Below are 20,461 nucleotides of genomic sequence, written 5' to 3' on the forward strand. Positions count from 1 at the left end.
CCAGAAGGTGCCCAGGGGTAGCTTACCCACAGCTGGGTGGCTCCCTGAAGCTGCCTGTGCCAGGCAAGAGACACGGGGCACGGCCATGAGGCTGCAAAGGCCACAGCTGTGGGGCTGTAAAGGGCATGGCCGTGTGGCTGTGAGGTTGCGGCCAGGTGAGATGCAAACAGTGCCGGGCCAGTCTGGCACTCGGGCAGTGCCCGTGGAGGGCATGAGTGAGCTGGCTGGAGCTGAAAGGGTTGCAGGTAGACAAATGGGTGCCCACGGCTGCAGAGATAGGTACACATGGGTGAGTACGGAGGCACGCAAGCAGCTGAATCCCCACACTCATACACACAGGTCACTTCAGCGCGCTCCCATTCACACGCACAAACTGACTGGCATTCACGCTGCCTTGTGCACGCACACTCAGATGCACACACAGTCGCGCTCGCACACAAGCGCTTGTGTGAGCACACACATGCCGGCACTCCCACATACACATGTGCTTGCACCCACTCACAGGCACCTACGCATGTGAGCAGACTCCTCCCAGCACCCAGGGGAAGAGACCCGGGCAGGGAGGGCATCCATGGGGACAGACCCCTGGCACAGAGAGCACGGACGGGGTCAGATGCCAGCACCTCTGGGGACAGACCCTCCTGGAACAAAGGCACCCATGGGGACAGATCCCGTTATGCCTGGGGAAAGACCCCCAGCACCCCTGGGGAGGGACCCCGATACCCCTGGGGACAGAGCCCGGCGCTCCTGGGGACACCCCGGCCGGGCCCCCCGCCGCGGCGGTGCCGGCGCTGTCCAGGGTGCTGCAGCGCCGAGCGCTGCCGGGGCGGGGCCCGGGGACGGGGACCCAGGCGTCCCGGGATGGGGCGGGCGGGGGGGTCCTGGAGGGTCCGAAGGGGACCGAGAGCCTTTGTGCCAGCCCCCCAAGAGGGGGCTGTGCGGTGCCTGTGCGTGGCGGCCCCTCCACAGGCAGCACTCCCGCAGCCCCCTGGCACAGCACGGCACGGCAAGCGGGGGGCCGGAGCGGGATCGATCCGGCCGTAATTGGGGTCTCGCGTCCCCTGTCACTGCCAGGCAGCGCTGGCCGTGGCTCATCGAGCGCCGAGGGCCCCGGGGGGCCGGGAGGGCGCACACGCCCCATGTTCCCCCTCATTAGGCGGCTCAGGGGGAGACGTGCGAGGCCATGCTCCCCGGGGGGCTCGGGGACACGGCTGCTGTCACCTGAGTAACCAGCCCCGATCGATGCCCACTTCCCGCATCCCGCAGGGCCTATAATTGAGTGGGAGGGAGGAGCCGGAGGGCGAGGGGCCGTGGGGACGATCCAGCCTAGCCAGAGAGGTGCTGGATCAGGGCCTCAGCGCCAGGCGGTGGGCAGGGGCCATGGCACTGCTGCGGGCTGCGTGCGCTGGGCCTACGTAGGCCCTGGCTGCCCCCAACCCAGGGACGCGGCTGGAGCATCCCTCTCCTGCCCAAGAGCATGCACACGTGTACGTGTGGGTCTCTGCTGGCCCGACAGGGCATGGAGGGGTGCATGTGCCACACAGAGGTGGCATCTCTGACCCCTTCCCCCCTTCCCGACGTCAGTGCCTCCCCACAAGACCCCTTGCCCTGCGTGTGGGGACACCCCAGCCCTGCCGGGGATGCCGTGGCCTGGCTGGGATTCCAGCGGTAGCCAGGGCACCTGTGTGGGTGGCTCTGCCCCCAACCTTGGGGGCTGGCGTGCGTCACTTCACACCTCTTGCTGGCTCAGCCTGCCCTAGCCCCGCAGCTTGCTGGTCTTCAGTCCTGGGGGGCCACGGCCCCGACCTCCCTCCTGTCCTGGTGTCACAGGGACAGGATCCACGGGGCTCCAGCAGGGAGGCCAGATGTGGGGCAGCAGCTTGCGCTGACCCTGCGCAATGGGTCCACCCCAACACCTGCCTGGGGTGGTTCTGGGCACCCCTGGGACCCTCTTTTAGCATTGACTCCCCCCTTGTGGAGCTGGGGGGTCCCAGGGCAGACCCAGGACCCAGGGCAGGGGAGGGACAGGGCTCTCACTGGGGCCAGGAGGGTGCTGGATTTGGCTCCTCCACCTTCCCCCGGGCCCAAGGGGTGTCCTGCCCGAGCCGGACCCTGGTCCTGCTGCCTTGCAGTGTGTGCTGAAGAGAGGCAGGGTGTGTCTGGCTCCTCCGCTCCCTAAATCTTGTGCTGGAGGCCTCCAAGGGCTGGGGCTCCATCCCCAGCCGGTCCCCAGGGTCCAGCAGCTCTGGGCCCTGCTCTGTGGATACCTGCTTGGGAGGTCAACCCTGATTTGGACATCCCTAGAAGCCTTCAATCAAAGCCCATGGGGCATCTGTGCACCCAACCCGCAGGGATCTCGCCCCGAGGGGGTCACTTACCCCCGTCACACTGTGGGGTGGGCTGCAGGAGTCCTGCTTGGGATCTGACTGCTTGGGGACACCGGGCTTGCCAGGATGACACCAACCCAGCCAGAATCGCCAGTGTGGGGTGGGAGCAGGGCAAGGCCTGTGGTGGGGCACAGGGAGACCCTGCTCGGGGTGCTGCCTGGGGAGCAGCCCCAGGCTGAATCGCCTGCTGGGGGTCACACAGGAACACATGGGCAGCCCAGAACTACAGCTTCCCCCCTGCTCCCAGGCTCACCTGGCCACATGGGATTTGTCCTCTGCCCCTAAAGCCCCAGTTCCCAGAGTCCCAGGACTGCCTGAATTTCTCAGCTCGGGGGTGGGGGGTAGGTTGATTTCTGACCGTCCAGCACGAGGATTTGGGTTTCCACAGGCATCGCATCACGCTGGGCACAGGCCACAGTACAGCTGGTCCCCCGCAAGCTCAGACCAGCAGCACGTGCTCAGCTGCCGGCCCCCTCTGCAGCCCCAGCCGGTTCTGCTAACGAAGCTGTTTTTAATTGTCGCCTTTGTGGAACAAAGCTGGGCTCCTTCCCTCCGAAGGCGTCTCTCTCGCAGCCCAGCTATCGATCCCTGGGAAGAAAAGGCAGAGCGCACTGGGCCTCAGCTTGCTGCCTTCTGCCCGAGTGCTTTGCACAGCTCCTCCAGGGAGATTTGAGGGGCCACAGGGGTTGCTGGGTCCCTGGGCCACCCCACAGCTGCCTCCTACAGCCCAGCGATCCCATACAACTACCCCTTCGAGCACAGACAAAAGCTGCAGTAGAACATCTAGAAGGGTGTTGGCATCTCAGGGCATGGTGGGTTTTGCTCTCTGCAAGGGGCACTGTGGGGATCCTCAAAGCCCATCAACCACAGTTGCCTGGCAGGCTAATGAAGCATATGCTGTTAGCAAATAGTTTTGACGCAAAAGCCTGGCCTGAGATTATCTGAAGCCGGTTAGGGATTCCCTAGTGCCTAGGGCATGGCAGTGCGAAGCCCAGCTGGGAGCGAGAGGGGCAGAAATCAGCCTGGGGCAGCTCTTCCACCACTGAAGCTAGAGGACATGACGGGGCAGTGACCGGCTGAGTCCTGGGGCACAGGGGATACCGTGAGATGCTTTGGGAGCTCCCGAACTCCTCTCTCTCCAGTTTGGATGCAATGGATGCTGCTGCCACGAAGCCATGTCATCTCATCCTTTTTAGAGATCCCTGTAATTGCAAGTGCCAATTAAAGGCAGTAATGGGGCTCGGGGTGGCTGTTGCATTCATTCGTGTCTCGCTTTTTAGTAAGTGTCACCTGCTTTGATCGATAGGAGAAAGGTGAACCCAGGCAGCCTGAGGCCTGGGGAAAAGCCTGCGGCAGCCTCTTGGATTTCAAAGGCCCTGCTTCCATGCAGCCCCGATCACTATATCTATTTTTTTTAATACATTTGAGTGCCTCTTTCCTGAAGGACCACACTGGAATGAAGTAGTTATCGACCAGTCGGGTGGTGTGAAGCCTACACATGGGAGGGCACCTCCTTCTACAGTGCAAATCAGCATTGATTGGCTTTAACATCTCCTCTTTGGCTTTGAGATCGGCTTCACATCTCCCGCTCAGCTCCCCAAAAAGCCAATTTCCATTACCTACCTCCTGCACATCTCCCCCTGCCTGGTGTCCCAGCCTCATTACCTCTTCTGAAGAAGGACCTGGGGAGGGGAGGCGCAGGCCGGGTTTTTTCACTCGGCGAGAAGGAGGAGATGGACGTGTCCTTCAAAGATCGAAGGTCTCCCAACTTCCCAGGTGGCGAACCCTGAGCCTGCAGAAGCGGTGCTGGGCCCCAAGCCCCGGCACCCACCGCCGGCTCTGAGGGGGCCGGGGCAGACGGCTGGGGGGAGCAGGAGGGGCGTCCGGCACGGTTTGAGCGCTCCTGCCCGCGCCCCCGCCTGAGGGATGCCCCTACCCTCCTCCTCCTCCTCTCTGCCCCCTGCCCCAGAGAGGGCTCTGAGAAGGGGCGGCGACCCCCGGGCCAGCTTCGGGAGAAGGTGCGGGCCGCCGACAGCCCCTCGGGCCCTGAGGAAACGCCGTTCCCTGCCCTCGGCCGCCGCCGTTCCCGGCGGCCCCGTTCCGGGGCCAAACGAGCGTTATTGCAGTGGCCCCCGGAACTCCTAACTGCCGGTCGCACCTCAGGACACGGCTCCCCGGCCGCAGCGGGGCCCCGGGTCGTGCTGTCGCGACAGGGCGCTGTTGTCGGCGACAGGGCCTCGGACAGGGCGCAGGCGGCGGCGGCGGCGGCGGCGGGGCGGGGAGCGGGGGTGGGGTGGGTGGGAAGGATGGTCTCCATGGTAACGCGGAGGGCGCGGGAGGGGGGGGCGTCGTCTCCACGGCAACGGCGGGCCCGCGCAACACCGCCCCCTAGCAACGCGCCGCCATGGCAACGCGAGGGCGGGGCCAGCGCGCGCCCGCCGCGCCTCCCCGCCAGCGGCTTCCGGGCAGCTGGGGGGCGGGGAAGGGAGGGGAGGAGGCGGAAGTCCCGCCCTCCTCCTTCCGGCCGTCGGCAAGATGGCGGCGGGGGCGGTGGAGCTGCAGCGGCTGCAGCGGCGGGTGGAGGAGCTGGAGCAGCGCGTCTACGGCAGCGGCGGGGCGCACGGGCCGCGAAAGGTGCCGGGGGGCCTCCGGGGGAGGGGACCCACGGGGGCCGGGCCGGGCCGGGGCCTTGCGCTGCCCCCAGGGGGTCTGCGGCCCGGGGGTGGCTGACGGGCTCGGTCCCCTGCGTTTGTTCCCCGTCCAGGTAGCGGACGGGCTGGTGAAGGTGCAGGTGGCGCTGGGTAACATCGCAAGCAAGAGGGAGAGGATCAAAATCCTGTATAAGAAAAGTGAGTGGCCTTCTCGTGCTTGCGGGCGGGCGGGCGGGTCTGTGTAAAAAGAAATAGAGGGGAAAAACAAAATCGCTTGTCTTGGAGGCTTCACGTCTTTAAACAGAAAATGTCCCCATGTCCCCGCCGCCCCCTTGCGAGCACCTTTGCTTTTGGCTTCGTATTTTCTATATTTGGTGTAGAAATAAGTAAATAACTGAGTAGGGAGTCTTTGTTCTCATGCTTCTTGTGTGGGGGGTGGGAAAGGGCCTGCTTAAACGTGTTGTTATTTGCTTTACGTTTCCCTGCGTCAGAACAATACGCGACAATTAGCTCCACGTGAAATGCAGCTCTTCAGTATTGTTAGAGCATGAGCTTCCAGCATGGCTTCTTGCATGTTCGCGTGCTCAGATTTTTGGTGCATTTTAGAGCCCTTCTCTTCATGTGCAGTTGGAACAAGAAGGATCACGTGCTGCCACCAGTGGCTGCATCTGGGGAGCTGTCTCTGAACCGGGGTGTACCTGAAGTGGATGCAGGAGTGATGCTTTGTGCTGCTAAGCCACCTCTTAACCAAATTTACTTCTATGGTCACTGGTGTTGCAGTAGTAGCAGGCTGTGTAGTCCAAGACCATGGTGCCTCTTTGGTATAAAAACATAAATTGTATGTTTGTAGCCGATTCTAAGCTTGCTTCTGTTCAGCAGTAAAATGAGACCCGGTTATTTGCTAATTTCGCTTTCAAGGCAGGAAGACAAAGAAGGGATGTGCCTTTAGCATTGCTAACCAAATATAAAGCAAGTGTTACAGGTGTTACACAGGCTGTGCTTCTGCAAGCAAGCAGTTATGGGGCTTGAGTCGTTTTGTAAGCTCTTGGTTACAGTGTTCCAAAGTCACCTATTTTAAAGTGCTGTCGCGATTCATGATTCTTGGCAAAAAGAACCCTAAATGAACATTATTCACAAAGTAACCTTATGTGTACAGCACAGTGGAGACTTGCACTTGCAGAGGTCATACTATTTCTTGTACTTCTTGTCTCCATATTTATTTTTGCTTTTAGTTGAAGATGTAATAAAATACCTAGATCCTCAGTACATTGATAGAATGGCCGTTCCGGATGCCATGAAGCTGCAGTTCATCTTGGCAGGTATGGCAGGAAATGAGAGGAGACAGTTCTTTAACACTGCAAAAGTTGTCTTTTAAATAGGCTGGAAAAGGGTGGGGTTTTTTGTTTTTTTGTTTTTAAGCTTATGAGGTCTGGAAGGGCACCCTTTTTGGATCTGATCAGAGATGTGATTAGAACAAGGCGATCTAGTGCTTCCCTGCACACGTTCATGCCACAGCTTTATCAAGTCTAAACTTTTTAGTGTTGAGTAGTTCAACCCTGAACTGATAATAGAATGAGAAGAAAAACTGGAACTAAGACAGTTTCCCACAGCCCAGTCCTAATATTCACTGGACTGTGACCAAAAAAAAGTAGATCTTTGGATGTATGTTGAACACTTTCTACGCTTATCCTATTTTTCCCAAAGAAAGTGGTTCCATTTTTTTTATAGTCCATGAATGAAGCTTGGTGGAGATTCTCCTGTCTTATATTAGGGTGAAGGAGAATTCAGTGGTGAGCAGCACAAAAGGCTAAATAAAATCAAGCGCAAGTCCTTTTGTGTATAGCTAGATAATCTGGAAAGGGGCAGCTGGAATGCAAGTATCAGTCCCAGCTCTTTCATCGTCAGCTTGGGGTAGGACAGGTCACCTTTTGGGGCTACAGTTGACTGTTTAAGGGCAGTCTGTGGTTGAAGACTCCAAAGCCTCTGAGTACTTTGTGGGGTCCTGTGCATGACGTACTCAGAGGCTTTGGAGTCTTCAACCAGGGATTTGCACGCCTTCCTTCTAGTTTTTTATTTAGTTTGTAAATACTTTATATTTGACAAGATGCTCTTTGCTGTGTTAGGTGTGAGCAGTTTAAAAAACTGATCCATACCCGTTACTCCAAAGTTGGCTTTCCAGTATTTGTAAAAAGCCAAAGCACTGTCTTGTGTTCACTGATGTTCCTTCTCATCTCCCTTCAATCAGAGGAGCAGTTTATTCCTTCCCAGGCAGCCCTTCTGGAGCAGGTGAAGAACCTCCAGCCCATCTTGGACAGCTCCTGTATCCAAGGTACTGTATGTTCTTCTGCAAGTTTTTTTCTGAGCTGCAAATGTTGTTCTCCAGCTACCTGCAGCCTGTGCCACTTTTTTTCTCTTAAGTCTCAGACTTGTGAAAAGGAGACCTAAACACGTAACCTAGTGTGAGTAATGCAGATGTAAACGTAGTGTTCTGTCTGCTCATCCCTCATGCTGCACCACTGTCCCAAGGAAGTCCTCTATCCAAAAGCACGTGGCATCGTGCAGAGCGTAGCTGAGTGTCGTAGCTGTCATCCAGCAGATATCAGTAGGGAATGGGGCTGATGCATAAGGTTGATTGAGTAAGTTGAGAAGCAGATTAGAGACAACATCTTTGCAGAGACCAGAGGCTACACGCTGTGTACGATTACCAGACTGACACAGAGCTGCTGCCAGAACGTCTCTGCTCCTGGCATAGGCAGAGATTCCCTTTTAATTGCCTGCTATAATGTTCCAGCTATTCTGATGTAGCTCTTGAGTAACCCTTAGTGCAGGCATCACCTAACTCATGACATCCTGAAGTAAAGTAAAATGAACTTGATATTTAATGTACAACGTAGCTAGGCACATTTTACAGTATAAAGGGTGTGTTTCCAGCATGTGGCATTTACATTCAGAGAGCAGAGTTGTGCTGTGGTTTGCCTTTGGAGAAGTAACTGTTTTTATTCTGGTAGCTAATCTGCATGATGTAAAACGAACCAAACAGACTTCTCTTCTGTGCTTTCAGCCGTTCCTGACCACGCAGCAAAACTACAGCGACTCTCTCAAATCCACATACAGCAGCAGGTAATGTGAATGTTCATGGCAGCACTGGCTAGCAAAGAGAAGGGGCCTTTTGTTAGTGGGTGTACTAACACTCCAGTGTTTGCAATAGTCTAGCTGTTCATGTATGCTATTTTTTTCCATCTTGTCCAGGATATTTATCCTGCTGTTCTGAAGAAACTTAGGCACCCTGTTGGAGGGCTAGTCAGGATTTCTGAGAACTGAGTATGGGTTGGAAAAGCGCTCTGCCTAGCATAAGCCTGTCCCAGAGGTTTGGGTGCAGCTCATAAACTGCTTTGGCTTTAACCAGCTGGCTTTCCTACTTTCGCTGGGACGCTGAGGTAAAGCACTGTGCTCGGCCAGAGCCCCAATCTCTGGAAGGCTGTTGATACTGTCACCTTGTCCCTTCTCCCTTCCGTTCCCCATGTGTTCGTTCCTTGAGCTGGTGATGAACATCCTGGGCAGCACCTAATGCACCCTTTCAGCAGTTCTGCTGTGAGTGTTTTAATACCCGGTGGCCAGGCGTGTGCAACAGCGTGCTTTCCTTCTGCAGCAAGTGAGGTATAGCTTGAGGAGAGGCAGGCAGTAGTGCAAGCCCGTGTGGCAGTTTGTGTGTGCTGATGTTTCTGTGAAACCTTTCCTTTCTCCTGACTGTCAAAGCGCTTCCAGCTACAAGAAGCTCTTATCTCAGTACTGGCTTCGGATGAGTTTCCCCTTTCCACTGCCAGGAGCTGGGAAGGCAAATGTCCTGGAGCTTATTGCTCACTCGCTAAGGCTTCCTTCTTTACAGGAGCAGTGTGAAGCTGTCACTGATGCTGTCAAGGTGCTCCTTGAAGACTACAACAAAATGGTATCCTTTTAGCTGATGCCTTGGGCATGACACAGCTGAACCGCTAGTCTGTCTCCTGTGCCTCCTTGCCCCATCACGTACTGTTGGCAGCAGACAGCCCCCAGCGCCAGGTTTAATAGCATTGTCCTTTCTGGTGCCATGACATCTGTGTCCCTGTCATTCCCCTATCAGGAGCAGAGCTGTGTCACAGGGCTACCCGAGAGCCAGAACTGCCCACCTCTCTGAGACAGGAAACACGAGCTGTTGCCTGCAAGCCAGAGGCTCTGTGCTGGATCTGCTCACAGTGTAGTTTGGCGCACAGGAGCACTGGGATGTGTCCTGAGCCTGGAGGGTAGGGAGCTTTGGGCCGTTCTGGATCAAGTCCCTTGAAATGCTGTGCTGTGTCAGTGTTCAGGAGTGTTCCTGGACATACGGCATCAGTCAGTGTTTGATGCTGTAGGATGGCTCAGGGCTTCAGCAGTTTGACTCAGTGTGCACTTTCCACATGCTAATACCCCAGGTCTCTTCATCTGTCAGTCAGGGTTGCAACGGCGCTGTCAGGCTGCCAGAAGGTTCTCAGACGGTGTTTTGACCTCAGTTTCCTTCCCTGAAGTTTCCACATCCCCCTTTCCTTAAGAGCCACGTCTAGACCCTGCTTCTCTCCAAGCAGTTTGTCCAGTGGGATGAAATGCTGACGCAGCTGGAAATGGCCAAGCAAGTGAAACCTGCGGCAGAGTGATGGCAGTGCTGGGAGCGAGGGGAGCCGCAGGCGGGGGCCCTGGCGATGCTGGCCTTGGGAATCTCAGGAGAGGCTGCAGCACAGCTCGCACCCAGGGACCTGTCGTCTCAGCGTGAGCGTGTCTTTCTGCTCAGCATGAGCGTGCTGCGAGTGATGGCGCAGGCTCTTGGGGGCGCCCTTGCTTTGTGGCTGCACTTTGTCCGCCCTGAATCAAAGGCACACTCTTGGTGTTCTCTTAATATGCCACTGTCTGCAAATCTTGCACTTCCATGGAATATCTTTTGGTTTATAACTTATTTAAAAGTCCCTTTCTGCTGTTACTGTGGACCATAGTAAAGTCCTAAAACACTAATTGGGTTGCCTCTCCTTCCCCTCGGTGTAGTCACGGCACAGACTGACTGGGGCCAAGCTCAGAGTTGCAGCTGTATGTGGTGCTTGTGCAGCCTGCAGGTAGTTTGTGATGAGGAAATTTTATCCCTAGCATGAACTGGAAGCAGCCAGAGGTCAGATGAAGGCAGACGGTGTCCTTTTGTGGGGTCCTGTGCATGAGAAATGAAGAGAGAAATAAAATGCCTGTGCCTAGGATGGGTGCTGGGGTCCCTGCCTGGGGCAGGAGTGTGAATGCTAATCCCCCTAAAGGCTAGCCTTGTCTGGTGGCTTTCCCTAGCAGTGAGCCCTAGAGAGCTCTCTGCAATCTGTGTAAGAGAATCCCACTGTCTTCTGGTACAGCAGTTTCAGCCTGGCAGGTCTGCGTCTGAGGGCAGGTAAACCCCCTTCAGTCACGCCGGACCTGGGCTGAGGCAGGGGAGCCTCCTTGTGTGGGTAACCTGCTTCCTCCCATTTGCTTGAGCTGCCTGTGTCCTGTTAGCGGTGGCATGGTGGGCTCGTACCCGAGAGGATGTGAGCCTGACAAGGTTTTTCCCCTGAGGAAGTTCTCCCATCCCTGCGCTGAGAGAAATGAGGGACTGTTGCCTTTGTCCTGCCACCGCTTACTCGAGCGGCTGCTGCGAGTTAGGGCTCCTGGCCCCTTCTTTCTCAGTCAGAGGGGGGTGTTAGCTGTGCCTTGTCAGGGCTGCGCACAAGCAGTAGGAAGGGCTGCGCCCAGGAAGGGGCGCACAAGCGCTGGCTGTTCTGCAAGGGGCAAAGTGTGATAGCGATGGGCGGTTCATTTCAAGTTCTTTGCTGAATTGTCCCTTACCAAACCCAAACCTGGTGCTGCTCTGGGCAGAACTGGAACTGAGGGTAGTTCCAGAGCTGTCTGATCTCCAGTGTGCATGGGATGGGCAGTCTCGTGGCCTGGGCTGAAAGCCAAAGGAAGCTTTCCATCTAAGAACTGTAATAGTTTTCAGAGACTTGAGTGTTTGCTGCTACTATGCATATCCCCTGAGCAAAAACTCCAGAATCTCAAAGGAATCGGGACTGCCCAGCAGGCATCAGGCAGGATCCCAGCTGGAAACTGCTGTAGGGGCTTGGATATCTTATATCACTCCCTCCTGAGTGAGGCAGCACTGGAGTACTGCTGTGGGGCCAGCAAAAGCTTTCTGGTGCCTGGTGCTCTCTTAACGGGATTGGTGAGCTCACATCTGGGCAAACCACTCCAGAGCTGCCCACGAGAGGGGGCTCCAGGCCAGCAGCAAGCCACCATGCCCTTAAAGGGGCCGAGAAGGCCCGGCTAGCCCCTGGAATCCACCTAGGACTTAAGTTTCTTCTGCGTCAAGGTCTGACGCACGCTGCCAGGCTGGGCCCCCATCGTGCTGGGGTTGTATGGACGTGCCGTGGGGGAAGGCTTGTAGGAGGTGAGAAGGTGATGTTCAGTGGTGTGGAGGATCAGCGAGGGGGAAGATCCTTCCAGCCTCGTGCTTCAGTGTTCATCAGCCTTAATGACAGCAGCCCCCTGGAGCAATCATTCCTTGTCCCTAGAGGAGGTGTGCAGGTTTTGTGTATTGGGGTGGTGGTAGGGTGAGCACTCTTTCTGTCTGTGCACAATCACAAGCAAAGCAATAGGCCGGAAGAGAATAAAAATTGCTGTTAGACAACTGGGAGTAACTTGAGGCTGCTTCAGAAGCAATATGAAAAACAAATCATTCACATGCAACTGCACTCACGTGCAGGTGCCCTTGGATAGGCGCACGTAGATGCACGCTGGTGTGACCAGCTCAAGAGATGGCTTTGTGAGGGAAAGGACTATTTCTGAGGCCACAGCGGGGCAAGGGGATCCTGCAGGGCTGGGGGCTTGTTCCCCAGGTGTAAAACAGCCCCGTGGCCTTGCTCCAGCTTCTGCCGTCCCATACAGAGGGCAGAGCCAGCTTGTGGATCACAGGTTAAGGTGGGACTTGTCCTTGCCAGTGTGAAAAGCCTGACTTGCTGCAGGAGGAGCTGGCAGCCTGCTCCTATTGCTGCTGGAGCCTGCAGTCCCATCTGTCACGGGGCAATGCAGTGTTTGGGGTGCTGTGACCCCAGGCTAGGATCACAGAGCGCCCGAGGCTGTCCCCTTGCCATGGCCAGCCAGGGCTGAGGACAAGCTCCCAAAGGAATGAGCTCATCCTCCTCTCCTCATCTTCCTGTCAGGACAGCACAGCTTCCCTGGGGCTCCAGAGCCCATCTCCCCTTTCCCATCCCCAGCATAGCCTGCCCCCCTGGCAGAGTGAGGCCCCCTCCCTCCCCCTGAGCTCTCTCAATAAGAAAATAAGTAATTTATTAAGAAAATAGAGGTTTTCTAAACCAAGCACCCCACAGAGCCTGGCACCACCTCTCTTTGGAGGCTGAACGGCAACTGTGCTCAGTGCTAGAGCTCTCCAGGGACGGCGACAGCTTGCTTTGCCGAGAGAGCGTCCTGCCCTGCACCGAGCGGCGGTTATCCCTGCTCAGGACTGGCGCAGTCCCCTGGGCGCTGCAGCTGTGGGCTTGGTGCAGGTGGCATGGGCACACGTGCCTGGTGGCATGGGCATCGCAGTGCTCCAGTGAGGCCGAGCTGTCCCTGTGGGAGGTGTCTTCCTCACTGGATGATTTAAAGGTGCGGTGTGGCAAGACTGCCTGGCTCGGCATCCCCCGTGGGATGCTGCTGCGCACCCGTCTCCCCTTGAAGCTGCTGTGTTTGTGGGTACTCCAGGACCATGCCCTGGAGGCTGGGGCGCTGTTAGGGCTGGCAGAGCGCTGCCCCCCACGCCAGGACCACTGCCTTTGCCCTCCGTGGCCTGCCCCAGCCCTGCGAGGTGGCCGCCGCCTCAGACCGCATGCCCTCTCCTTGCCTGGCGTGTCCCTGCTGCGTGCTCCCGGGAGCAGGGCAACGCCACCAAACAATTTGGTGCTTGCCTGAGGTGCCTGCTGCTTTTGGGGGCCGTGACGGGGGACACCAATACGCTCATGGGGACCCAAGGATGCTGTGGTCCCCTCTGTGCTGGTGGATGCCTCTGGAGGGATTGCAGGAGCCAGGCAGGAGCTGCTCTCAGGACTTCTGGCCCTGGCCTTGCTGCCGCCCCAACGGCCTTGCAGGGTGCCTGGGGCTCTTCTCCCAAAACGGCCATGCGGCCAGAGCTCATCGTCGCTGGACAGGCGTCCTGCTGCAACGCCGTTGTGTTGGGGGTCCCTTCGCACCTCGCTCTTCCCATGCCACTCGTGCCCAGGGCCCGCAGTGGGGCTCCTTGGGGCCGTGCGGTCCCTGCCTGATGCCCAGGGCACAAGGACCCGGAGGAGCCTCTGCAGGATGGTCCCCACCGCAGCGTTGGAGCCCCGGCGCTGCTGCTGCTCCATGGGGCCGGATCCTGCGTCCCCGGCCATGCGCAGGGCTCGTTTTCTGCTGCAGGTGTTCATGCCCACCCTGGGTGCTGAGCCTGGAGCAGGGGTGCTGAGCGCCGCCTGCCCCTGAGCCCCCCGCAGAGATGAAGAGCGACCCGGGCGCCTGGCAGCTGCGGACCCCCTGCCCGTCCCCTCTGCTGGAGGACGACGCTGCTGGCATGGCCATGAGGGGCCGTGGGGGGGCAGGGGTGCCCACGGCCCCTCCATTCGGGGCTGGGGGGCACAGCACGGGGTGGCCCTGCTCTGACGCTCGGACCTGTGGCCCCGTTGGGTCCTGGCGGGTGGGCGCAGCCCTGCAGGGCCCTTCGCCACAGGGGCTGGTGGCCGTGCTGGGCGCAGAGTCTTGGTGGGCTCCTGGCACCCGGCCAGCTCGGTGGGCCGCGGACACCTCTGCTGGCTCCTGGGGGCTGCCTTGCCCCGGACCCCCCCGTGCCCTGGGGGTCGGCACCCACAGCCCCGTCTGGCCCGTGCGGCCTGGTGGGCGGCCTGGGAGTCCCTGACGCAGGGGGGCAGGAGGAAGGTGCCCAGCGCCCGCTGCACCACGTGGTGCTCCAGCCAGGGCGCCGAGACCTGCCGCCGGGCTGGGGGGGTCCGCCGAGGTGCGGGCTCCCCTGGTGCGGGGTTGGGGGCACCCAAGGGCCCCTCCACCATCTGGGGCAGGGCCCCCAGGTGTGAAGGAGGGGAAGGAGGCTGCTTGGGAACAGGTGTCTCCGTCCCGTCCCGCTGGCTCCGGCTCTGGGCCATTTCCTGCAGGCCGGACTCGAGCGCCCGCAGGATCTGCCTCCTGCTCCAGCGCAGCGTGGCCACGGAGGCCGGCGGCGAGCAGCCCCGGCCCTGCCGCGGGGGGCTGCGGTCCCCGTGCGGGGCTCCCTGCCGGGGGGCACGGCACCGCGCAAGGACGCCCTGCCGCTGGGCCGGCCCCTCGCTGGCGGCCGGGGGCTCCTGCGCCGTGGCGAGGGCCGCCGGCGCCGCTGCGCTGGGTCTCTCCTCCGTCCCGGCCGGCGGCTCCTCCGGCGACGCGGCGAGGCCCCAGGCGGGCTGCGGCTCCCGGCCGCGGGCGTTCGCCTCCTCCTCCTCCTCCCCTGCCTGCGCCTCCGCCTGCGGCCGGCTCCTCGCCTCCGCGCTCGCTCTCGCCTCCTTCTCCAGAAACGGCGGCGCCGCCGCCGCGTCCCCCCTGGCCGAGCCGGCAGCCGCGGGGACGAGGACCGGAGAGACCACCGCGGCCGCCGGCCCTGCCCAGGGCTTCGGCGTCCCCCGGCTCTTCCCCGGGGCTTCGCTGGTGGCGGCCGCCTCGTCGCCGGCGCCGCCGAGCGCGCCGGGCAGGGAGCCGGCCCCGGGGGCCGCCCCGCCGCCCTCCTCCTCGCCCGGCGGCGCCGGGCCGGGCCGGGGGCCGAGCAGGTCCCCGCGGCGCTGCAGCCGCTTGGCGCGGACGTGCAGCTCCAGGGCCTCGCGCTGCTCCTCGGGCAGGAACAGGGCCTCGGGCACCGCGATGTGGACGGGCGGCGGGCGCCGGCCCCCCGGCGACCTCCCCGGCCGCGGCCGCGCCGCCGGCTCCGGCGGGCAGAGGCGCTCCGGCGGGAGCTGGGGCGGCGCCGGCCGCGACGCTTCCAAGGACCGCCGCACCGCGGCGGGGAGCATCCGCAGCCGCGTCTCCAGGCACTTCCTCGCCGCGTGCAGCCACAGCCGGCGGCGGACGTCGCGGCTCAGCTCCGGCTTCGACGCGCCGACGGGCCCCGCGGCGCCGGGCCGGCTCCCGTCCTCGCCGGCGGAGGAATCGGCCTCGAGGTCGGCGCCGGCCTTCGGCGCGGCCGCTCCTGCCGGCCCGGCGGCCGGGCTGGGCAGCTCGGGGCCGGGGGCGGCCGTGCCCGGAGCCAGCGGCCCCCCCGGGGGCTCCTGGGCGCTGGGGGGCAGCCCCCCGCCCCGGCGCCGGGGGCCGTCCCGCGCCGCGCTGCCCGGCGTGCGCCCGGCGGAGGAGCGGGCCCCGGCGGGGGGATCTTCGGCTCCGCCGGCGGCCTCGCCGCCCCCGGCCGCCCTCCCGGGGGGCTCGGGGGCCGGCTGCTGCTGGAGGCGCCGGGGGGGCCGGCCGGGCCCCCGCGTCCCGGCGCCCGGGGAAGAGCCGGCGGAGGAGGCCGGGGCGGAGCGGGGCGCCGGCGGGCCCCGGGGCGGCCCCGGGTCCAGGGGGGCGAGCAGCGGCGGCGGGCAGGGCACCAGGCGGGCCAGGGACTCCTCGGTGGGGTTGGGGACCCCCCAGAGCCCCTGGAGGTGCTTCTGCAGCACGTTGGCGGCCACGGCGTCGGCCTTGCCCTGCAGCCAGGGGCAGAGCCGCCGCCGGGCCAGGGGCCGGGTCTGCCCCGGGCCGATGGGCTTGGGCAGGCCGGGGCGGCCCTGCCGCAGGGCGGCTCGCTGCTGCGACCGCCGCACCGGCCCGGGCAGCGCCCCCAGCCAGATCTCCAGGCCTTTCCGAGCCAGGTGGCTCTGCAGGGACGGAGAGGCCCGGCCGTCCCGCTCGGAGCCCGGCGGGCGAGCGGCTCCGCGCCCGGCGGGGGCTCGTCCCTCCGGGCCCGGGGCCGCGGCGCTCCGGCTCCGAGGGGGGCTCGGCCCCGGCTCCGGCCGCGGCTCCGGCTGCGGCTCCGAGGGGGCGGCCCGGCCCCGGGGCGGGGGGCAGAAGGGGCAGCGGTGCCCCGAGCGCCCGCCCCGCCGGGCCGAGCCCGCCGCGCTGTCGCTGCTGGAGGAGCCCCAGGAGAGGCCGCCCGCCCGCACCAGCTCCTCCAGGTCCCACCAGGCCGCCCGCCACGTGCTGGAGCCCCACGAGGCCACCGAGCGCGGCCCCAGCCCGGCCGCCGGCCCGGCCCGCGCCGCCAGCACCCGCCGCTGCAGCTCCCGGGCGGCCGCCGCGCAGCGGGCGCAGCCGGCCCGGCGGCACCGCGGCTCGGCCCCGGCGCTGCTGCTGCTGCTGCCGGTGGGATGCACCTCCGGACCGGGGCCGGGACCGGGGCCCTCGCCCAGCGCCCAGCGCCACCAGGCAGCAGCCAGCAGGGCGGCAGCAGCCACTAGCAGCAGGAGGCCGGGGCCGAGCAGGGCCTCGAGGGGAGCCAGCCCGGCCCGGCGCCGGCCCCAGGGCGCCCAGCGCGGCGCCACGGGTTGACTGCGGAGCGGTCCCCGTCGGCGCCGCTGTGACGTCACACACCCGCCGCTGTGACGCCACAGACCCGCGATGCTGAGAACAGGGCGGCGGGGGCGGGCGCCAGGGGCGTCGCCCCGCCCCCTGCCCCGTTCTCCCCGCCCACTTGCCCCTTGCGCCCTGCCCCCGCCGGCGGCGTCGCCCCGCCCCCTGCCCCGCGCGCTCCGCCCCGCCAACGGCCTCGCCCCCCCCCCCCCCCCCCCCGCCGCCATCTTGTGGCGAGCGGCGCCGGGCGCGCTGAGGTGGCGGCAGGTGAGAGGCGTTTCGCGGTGCGTGCTGCCCTGCGGCGGGGGCGGCCGGGCTCCGTCCTCCCTCCCTCCCTCCCTCTCCCCCCCCCGGAGCCCCTCGGCGGGGCTGCCCCCTCTCCCTTACCCGTCCGCCCCGCTGCCGCCTTCCCCCGCAGCAGCGGCCTGGCCTCCCCTCAGGCCCCTCTGCGAGCCGCCTGGCCTCCCCTGCCCGTCCGCAGTAGTGGGGCCCGGCCTGCCCCTCCCCCCCGACCCCTATAGCAGCGGCCTGGCCGTTTCCCATTGCCAGGCCGCCATAACCCCCCCCCCCCCCCGCCACTTCCCAGCACGTCCTCTCCAGCGTGATCCAGCCGCCTGCCACCACCCCCTATAGCCCCCTGCAAGCCTTAGAGCCAAAAGCCAGCCCCCCCGTTGTCCCCACAGTGGCAGGCCGGATCCCTTATAGCAGCGGTGCCCCTTATTGCAGGGGTCTGGCCCTCCTGCTTCCCCAGCCTGTGCTGGGCCCCACAGAGGAGAGGGAGGCCTGCAGCCAGGCTGGGGTGAGGGCCTCCAGGGAGAGCACGTGCTTCCTAAATACAGAACAGGGGCACCGACCTGTCCCTTCTCCACTGGGGATGGGACCTGAGAGGCTGGCTCTGGCTGCAGCAGAGGAGATGCGCTGGCCTAGGGGGTGAGCCTCCAGGCGTAAGGCTAAGGAGGCATTAGTGCTGCATGCTGAGGTGGCTTTGGTTTTCCCTGTGGGGTGGTTGGTGAAAGGTTAGCCCGGCATCAGTCAGGAAAGCAGAGGTGGAGGGACGCTGCCTTAGCACACTCACTTAGCACACCCTCCTGCCAAGTGACTGGGCCTCTCTGTCTTTATTCACTTTCCTTCTGAAAGCCCCTTACGTGTTCATAGTGTGCCTGCTTCTTACTGGCCACGTGTCTCCAACCCGTGGCTCACAGTCTTCTGCTGTTAGCTGTACTGTGTCATCAAATATCTGATCCCTGGCCTTATATCTAGGCTAAGGAGCTAGGTCCTTTCTGCTTATGTACCCCCTCCCCAAACCTTCCCATGAGTCTGTTTCTATAACATGCTCGAGTTGCTGAAGGTGAAATATGCCCAGGTTCATAGCGTGCGTGTTTTAGTACTGCTGATGGGATGCAGCAGTGGTAGATATCCCGTTGCTTTCTGTTCCCATTTGTTCTGTGCTTTTGGCTGAGGTACTGCTTGTATTTTTCCTTTCATCCTGCTTAGGCTCGCAAAACTAGACCTGTTCCTTCTACCTTCTGTTTTTCAGGGCCAGGCTGTCCTGTGGGAAAGCTTATGCTGTAGGTATATGCGGAGGGAGACTGAGATTCCAGTGACTGCAGCAGGATTAGTTTTGACTTTCTTGTTGATATTTTTTTATGTGGTCTTTTAGGATCTCTGATTCTGATAAATTAAAATTGCCCTTTTGGGGAAAGATTATAGCTGACTTGTTTGAGAATTTCACTGAGCAGCAGTTACGAGAGATGTTTGTCAAGTGCAGGTGTTTTTCTGGACCTGCTGAGTTTTTCCACGTGGCTTTAGGATACCCAAAATCACACTAATTTGCTGTAATTAGGCTGCACAAGTAACTTCCAAGTAGATACTGCCTTTTCTTACAAATATGCTGGGTGCAGCATGAGGAGTTTCTTGGGTTTTACCACATTAGAAGGAGTAAATGAAGCTATTGCTTCAGTTACCGAGTCGCTGCAAAGTTGGCACAGGATGTTGAAAAGTCATGGATCCCACTGTACTTCTTGCTCTGACCTGGAGGGGTAAACTTACAGAGACTGGTTTTCTGAGCCATAGTTACAAGTATTAATGGATCCATTTTCCTTTTCAGCACTGCAGAATGGAGAACTATAAGAAGACCAAGATTGTGGAGAAGCCTTGTCCTCTTCCTTTCACTGACCTGCCCCCTGATATTATTGAGATGAAGGTGAAGGATGGGAGCAAAATCAGAAACCTGATGGGATATGCTATTGGCAAGATGGAGCTGGACTCGGTGAGGCAGATCCTTTTCACTGGCTCGGGCAAGGCCGTCAGCAAGACCATTACCTGTGTGGAAATCATGAAACGAAGGCTCAAAGAACTCCACCAGATCACCAAAGTGCTCTTCAAACAGATCGAAGAGATCTGGGAACCCATTGTGCCTGAGGCAGGCCTCGATGCCTTGACAGTGAAGAGAAACATTCCTGCCATATGTGTCTTGCTCAGCAAAGATGCCCTTGATCCCCAAGAGCCTGGATATCAGGCTCCAGGTTCTTTTGAAGCCTTCTGGATTGAGACACTCAAAGCAGAGTCCCAGGGTCAAATGAAGAGGAAGCAGGGTGCAGGAAGAGGAGCTGGCAACACAGGAAAGCACCCTCGGTCTGTCGGAGAGCATGAGGAGTCCTGCGAAAAGTCCTGAGACGAAGACGACGCGTTTGGGTGTAACTTGGGGGATTTAAGGAACAAGCCAGCTACTGTAGCTGGGAAGCTGCTGAACACATGGGCTTGCAGAGCTGTTAGGGGAGGGTAGGAGAAGTTGCTGTTTCAAAATGGACATGACTGTAGCTGTCTGAAACTGTGTTTTGACAAGTTGGCTTGTCAAAGGCTGCCAGTACTCTGTAGCTTGTGGTTGAGGAATGAACCAGATGGGAACCATCTCTATTTGAGCATGGACTATTGGCATCTCGTCAGGGGGCCCAAATTAATGGCTATTCACTGAGCTGGGTTTAAGCTGCTCGGGGAGATGCAGCAGGTGCAGCACACCACCCGCTCGTGTTGGAGGAGGAGGTGGCTCTTGCTGTGGCGCAGATGGGAGGTGTGACCCAGCTTGGATTTCTGGCTGCTGCCTGTGTCGCCAGAGTTTGTGTATACAGAAAACACGGTACTGGGCTGGATCAGCCACTTAATCTGTGCCTGAAAGTCCGTCTTCTCGTAATCCCTTGTGGCAGCCTTATGGTTTGAATGTAGGGCTGCAATCTCTCCTCAGATATGACTCCATCTGTGATTTTGTGAGAGTTGCATCCTTTCTGTCCTCCTTTGACCTCCTCTGTGGAGTTGGCAGATGATGCCCTCTATCTGCCAAAGTGTCAGGAGTTGACTGATCTAATAATCGGCCCGAAATCCTGAAGCTGTGCGAGTGCCCTGGGGTTGTGGTAATGGTTAGCTCCAAAGCACACTGTTTTCCTTTTCTGCTCGTTTGTGATACATAGAAAGGGGTTTAAAATAAAGTTTCTTCTTTATTTAATGTGAAATTTGTGATGTCTTTCTCATCGTGCTGGAGGTCATTTTCTAAACATTAGTGATAGAACTGCAGCTGTGGCTGTGGGCTGAACCTTTGGGCTTTAACCTGCTTCTGAGGAGGAAGGGAACCTGCATGTGGGAAGTTTTTTCTCTCATAAAGGAACTGTAAGTGGGCCGTGGTGTGTATTTGGGGAGTGGGGGGGGATATTTTTTCTTTCCTTCCTTTGCAGTTCACCTTCAATATCCAAAGAAGGGTCAGCGCTTGTTTCTTCTGGGAAGCTTTTTGCCTTTTTTTTTTTTTTT

General features: G+C 60.5%; 2 protein-coding genes across 3 annotated transcripts; both read left to right on the forward strand.

Annotated features, from left to right (window-relative positions):
* Positions 1-4,855: 4,855 nt before the first annotated feature.
* On the forward strand, positions 4,856-10,054 carry LOC138064562 (dynactin subunit 3-like). The gene is made up of 7 exons (XM_068927732.1): positions 4,856-5,021; positions 5,152-5,236; positions 6,271-6,357; positions 7,284-7,367; positions 8,100-8,158; positions 8,925-8,984; positions 9,613-10,054. Exons 1-7 carry the CDS (start codon positions 4,923-4,925, stop codon positions 9,700-9,702), a joined length of 564 nt encoding a protein of 187 aa, XP_068783833.1. The 5' UTR covers positions 4,856-4,922; the 3' UTR covers positions 9,703-10,054.
* Positions 10,055-16,866: 6,812 nt separating this feature from the next.
* LOC104152003 (ribonuclease P protein subunit p25-like protein) lies at positions 16,867-20,162 on the forward strand. Of its 2 annotated transcripts, none has more exons than XM_068928585.1 (2): positions 16,867-16,930; positions 18,771-20,162. In XM_068928585.1, the coding sequence occupies exon 2, from the start codon at positions 18,780-18,782 to the stop codon at positions 19,335-19,337; it is 558 nt and encodes a 185-aa protein (XP_068784686.1). In that variant the 5' UTR covers positions 16,867-16,930; positions 18,771-18,779; the 3' UTR covers positions 19,338-20,162. The 2 variants fall into 2 exon arrangements, with proteins under 2 accessions (XP_068784686.1, XP_068784687.1); XM_068928586.1 differs by having other exon boundaries at positions 16,900-16,947.
* The last annotated feature ends 299 nt before the right edge of the window (positions 20,163-20,461 follow it).

Source organism: Struthio camelus, chromosome Z (assembly GCF_040807025.1).
Source record: "Struthio camelus isolate bStrCam1 chromosome Z, bStrCam1.hap1, whole genome shotgun sequence".
Taxonomy (NCBI): Eukaryota; Metazoa; Chordata; class Aves; order Struthioniformes; family Struthionidae; genus Struthio; species Struthio camelus.

Coding starts and splice junctions, on each gene's coding strand:
- LOC138064562 (XM_068927732.1), top strand. CDS start 4,923: ATGGCGGCGGGGGCGGTGGAGCTGCAGCGGCTGCAGCGGCGGGTGGAG. Junction 8,159..8,924: donor AAATCCACATACAGCAGCAG/GTAATGTGAATG, acceptor CCTTCTTTACAG/GAGCAGTGTGAAGCTGTCAC. Junction 8,985..9,612: donor TTGAAGACTACAACAAAATG/GTATCCTTTTAG, acceptor AGCCACGTCTAG/ACCCTGCTTCTCTCCAAGCA.
- LOC104152003 (XM_068928585.1), top strand. CDS start 18,780: ATGGAGAACTATAAGAAGACCAAGATTGTGGAGAAGCCTTGTCCTCTT.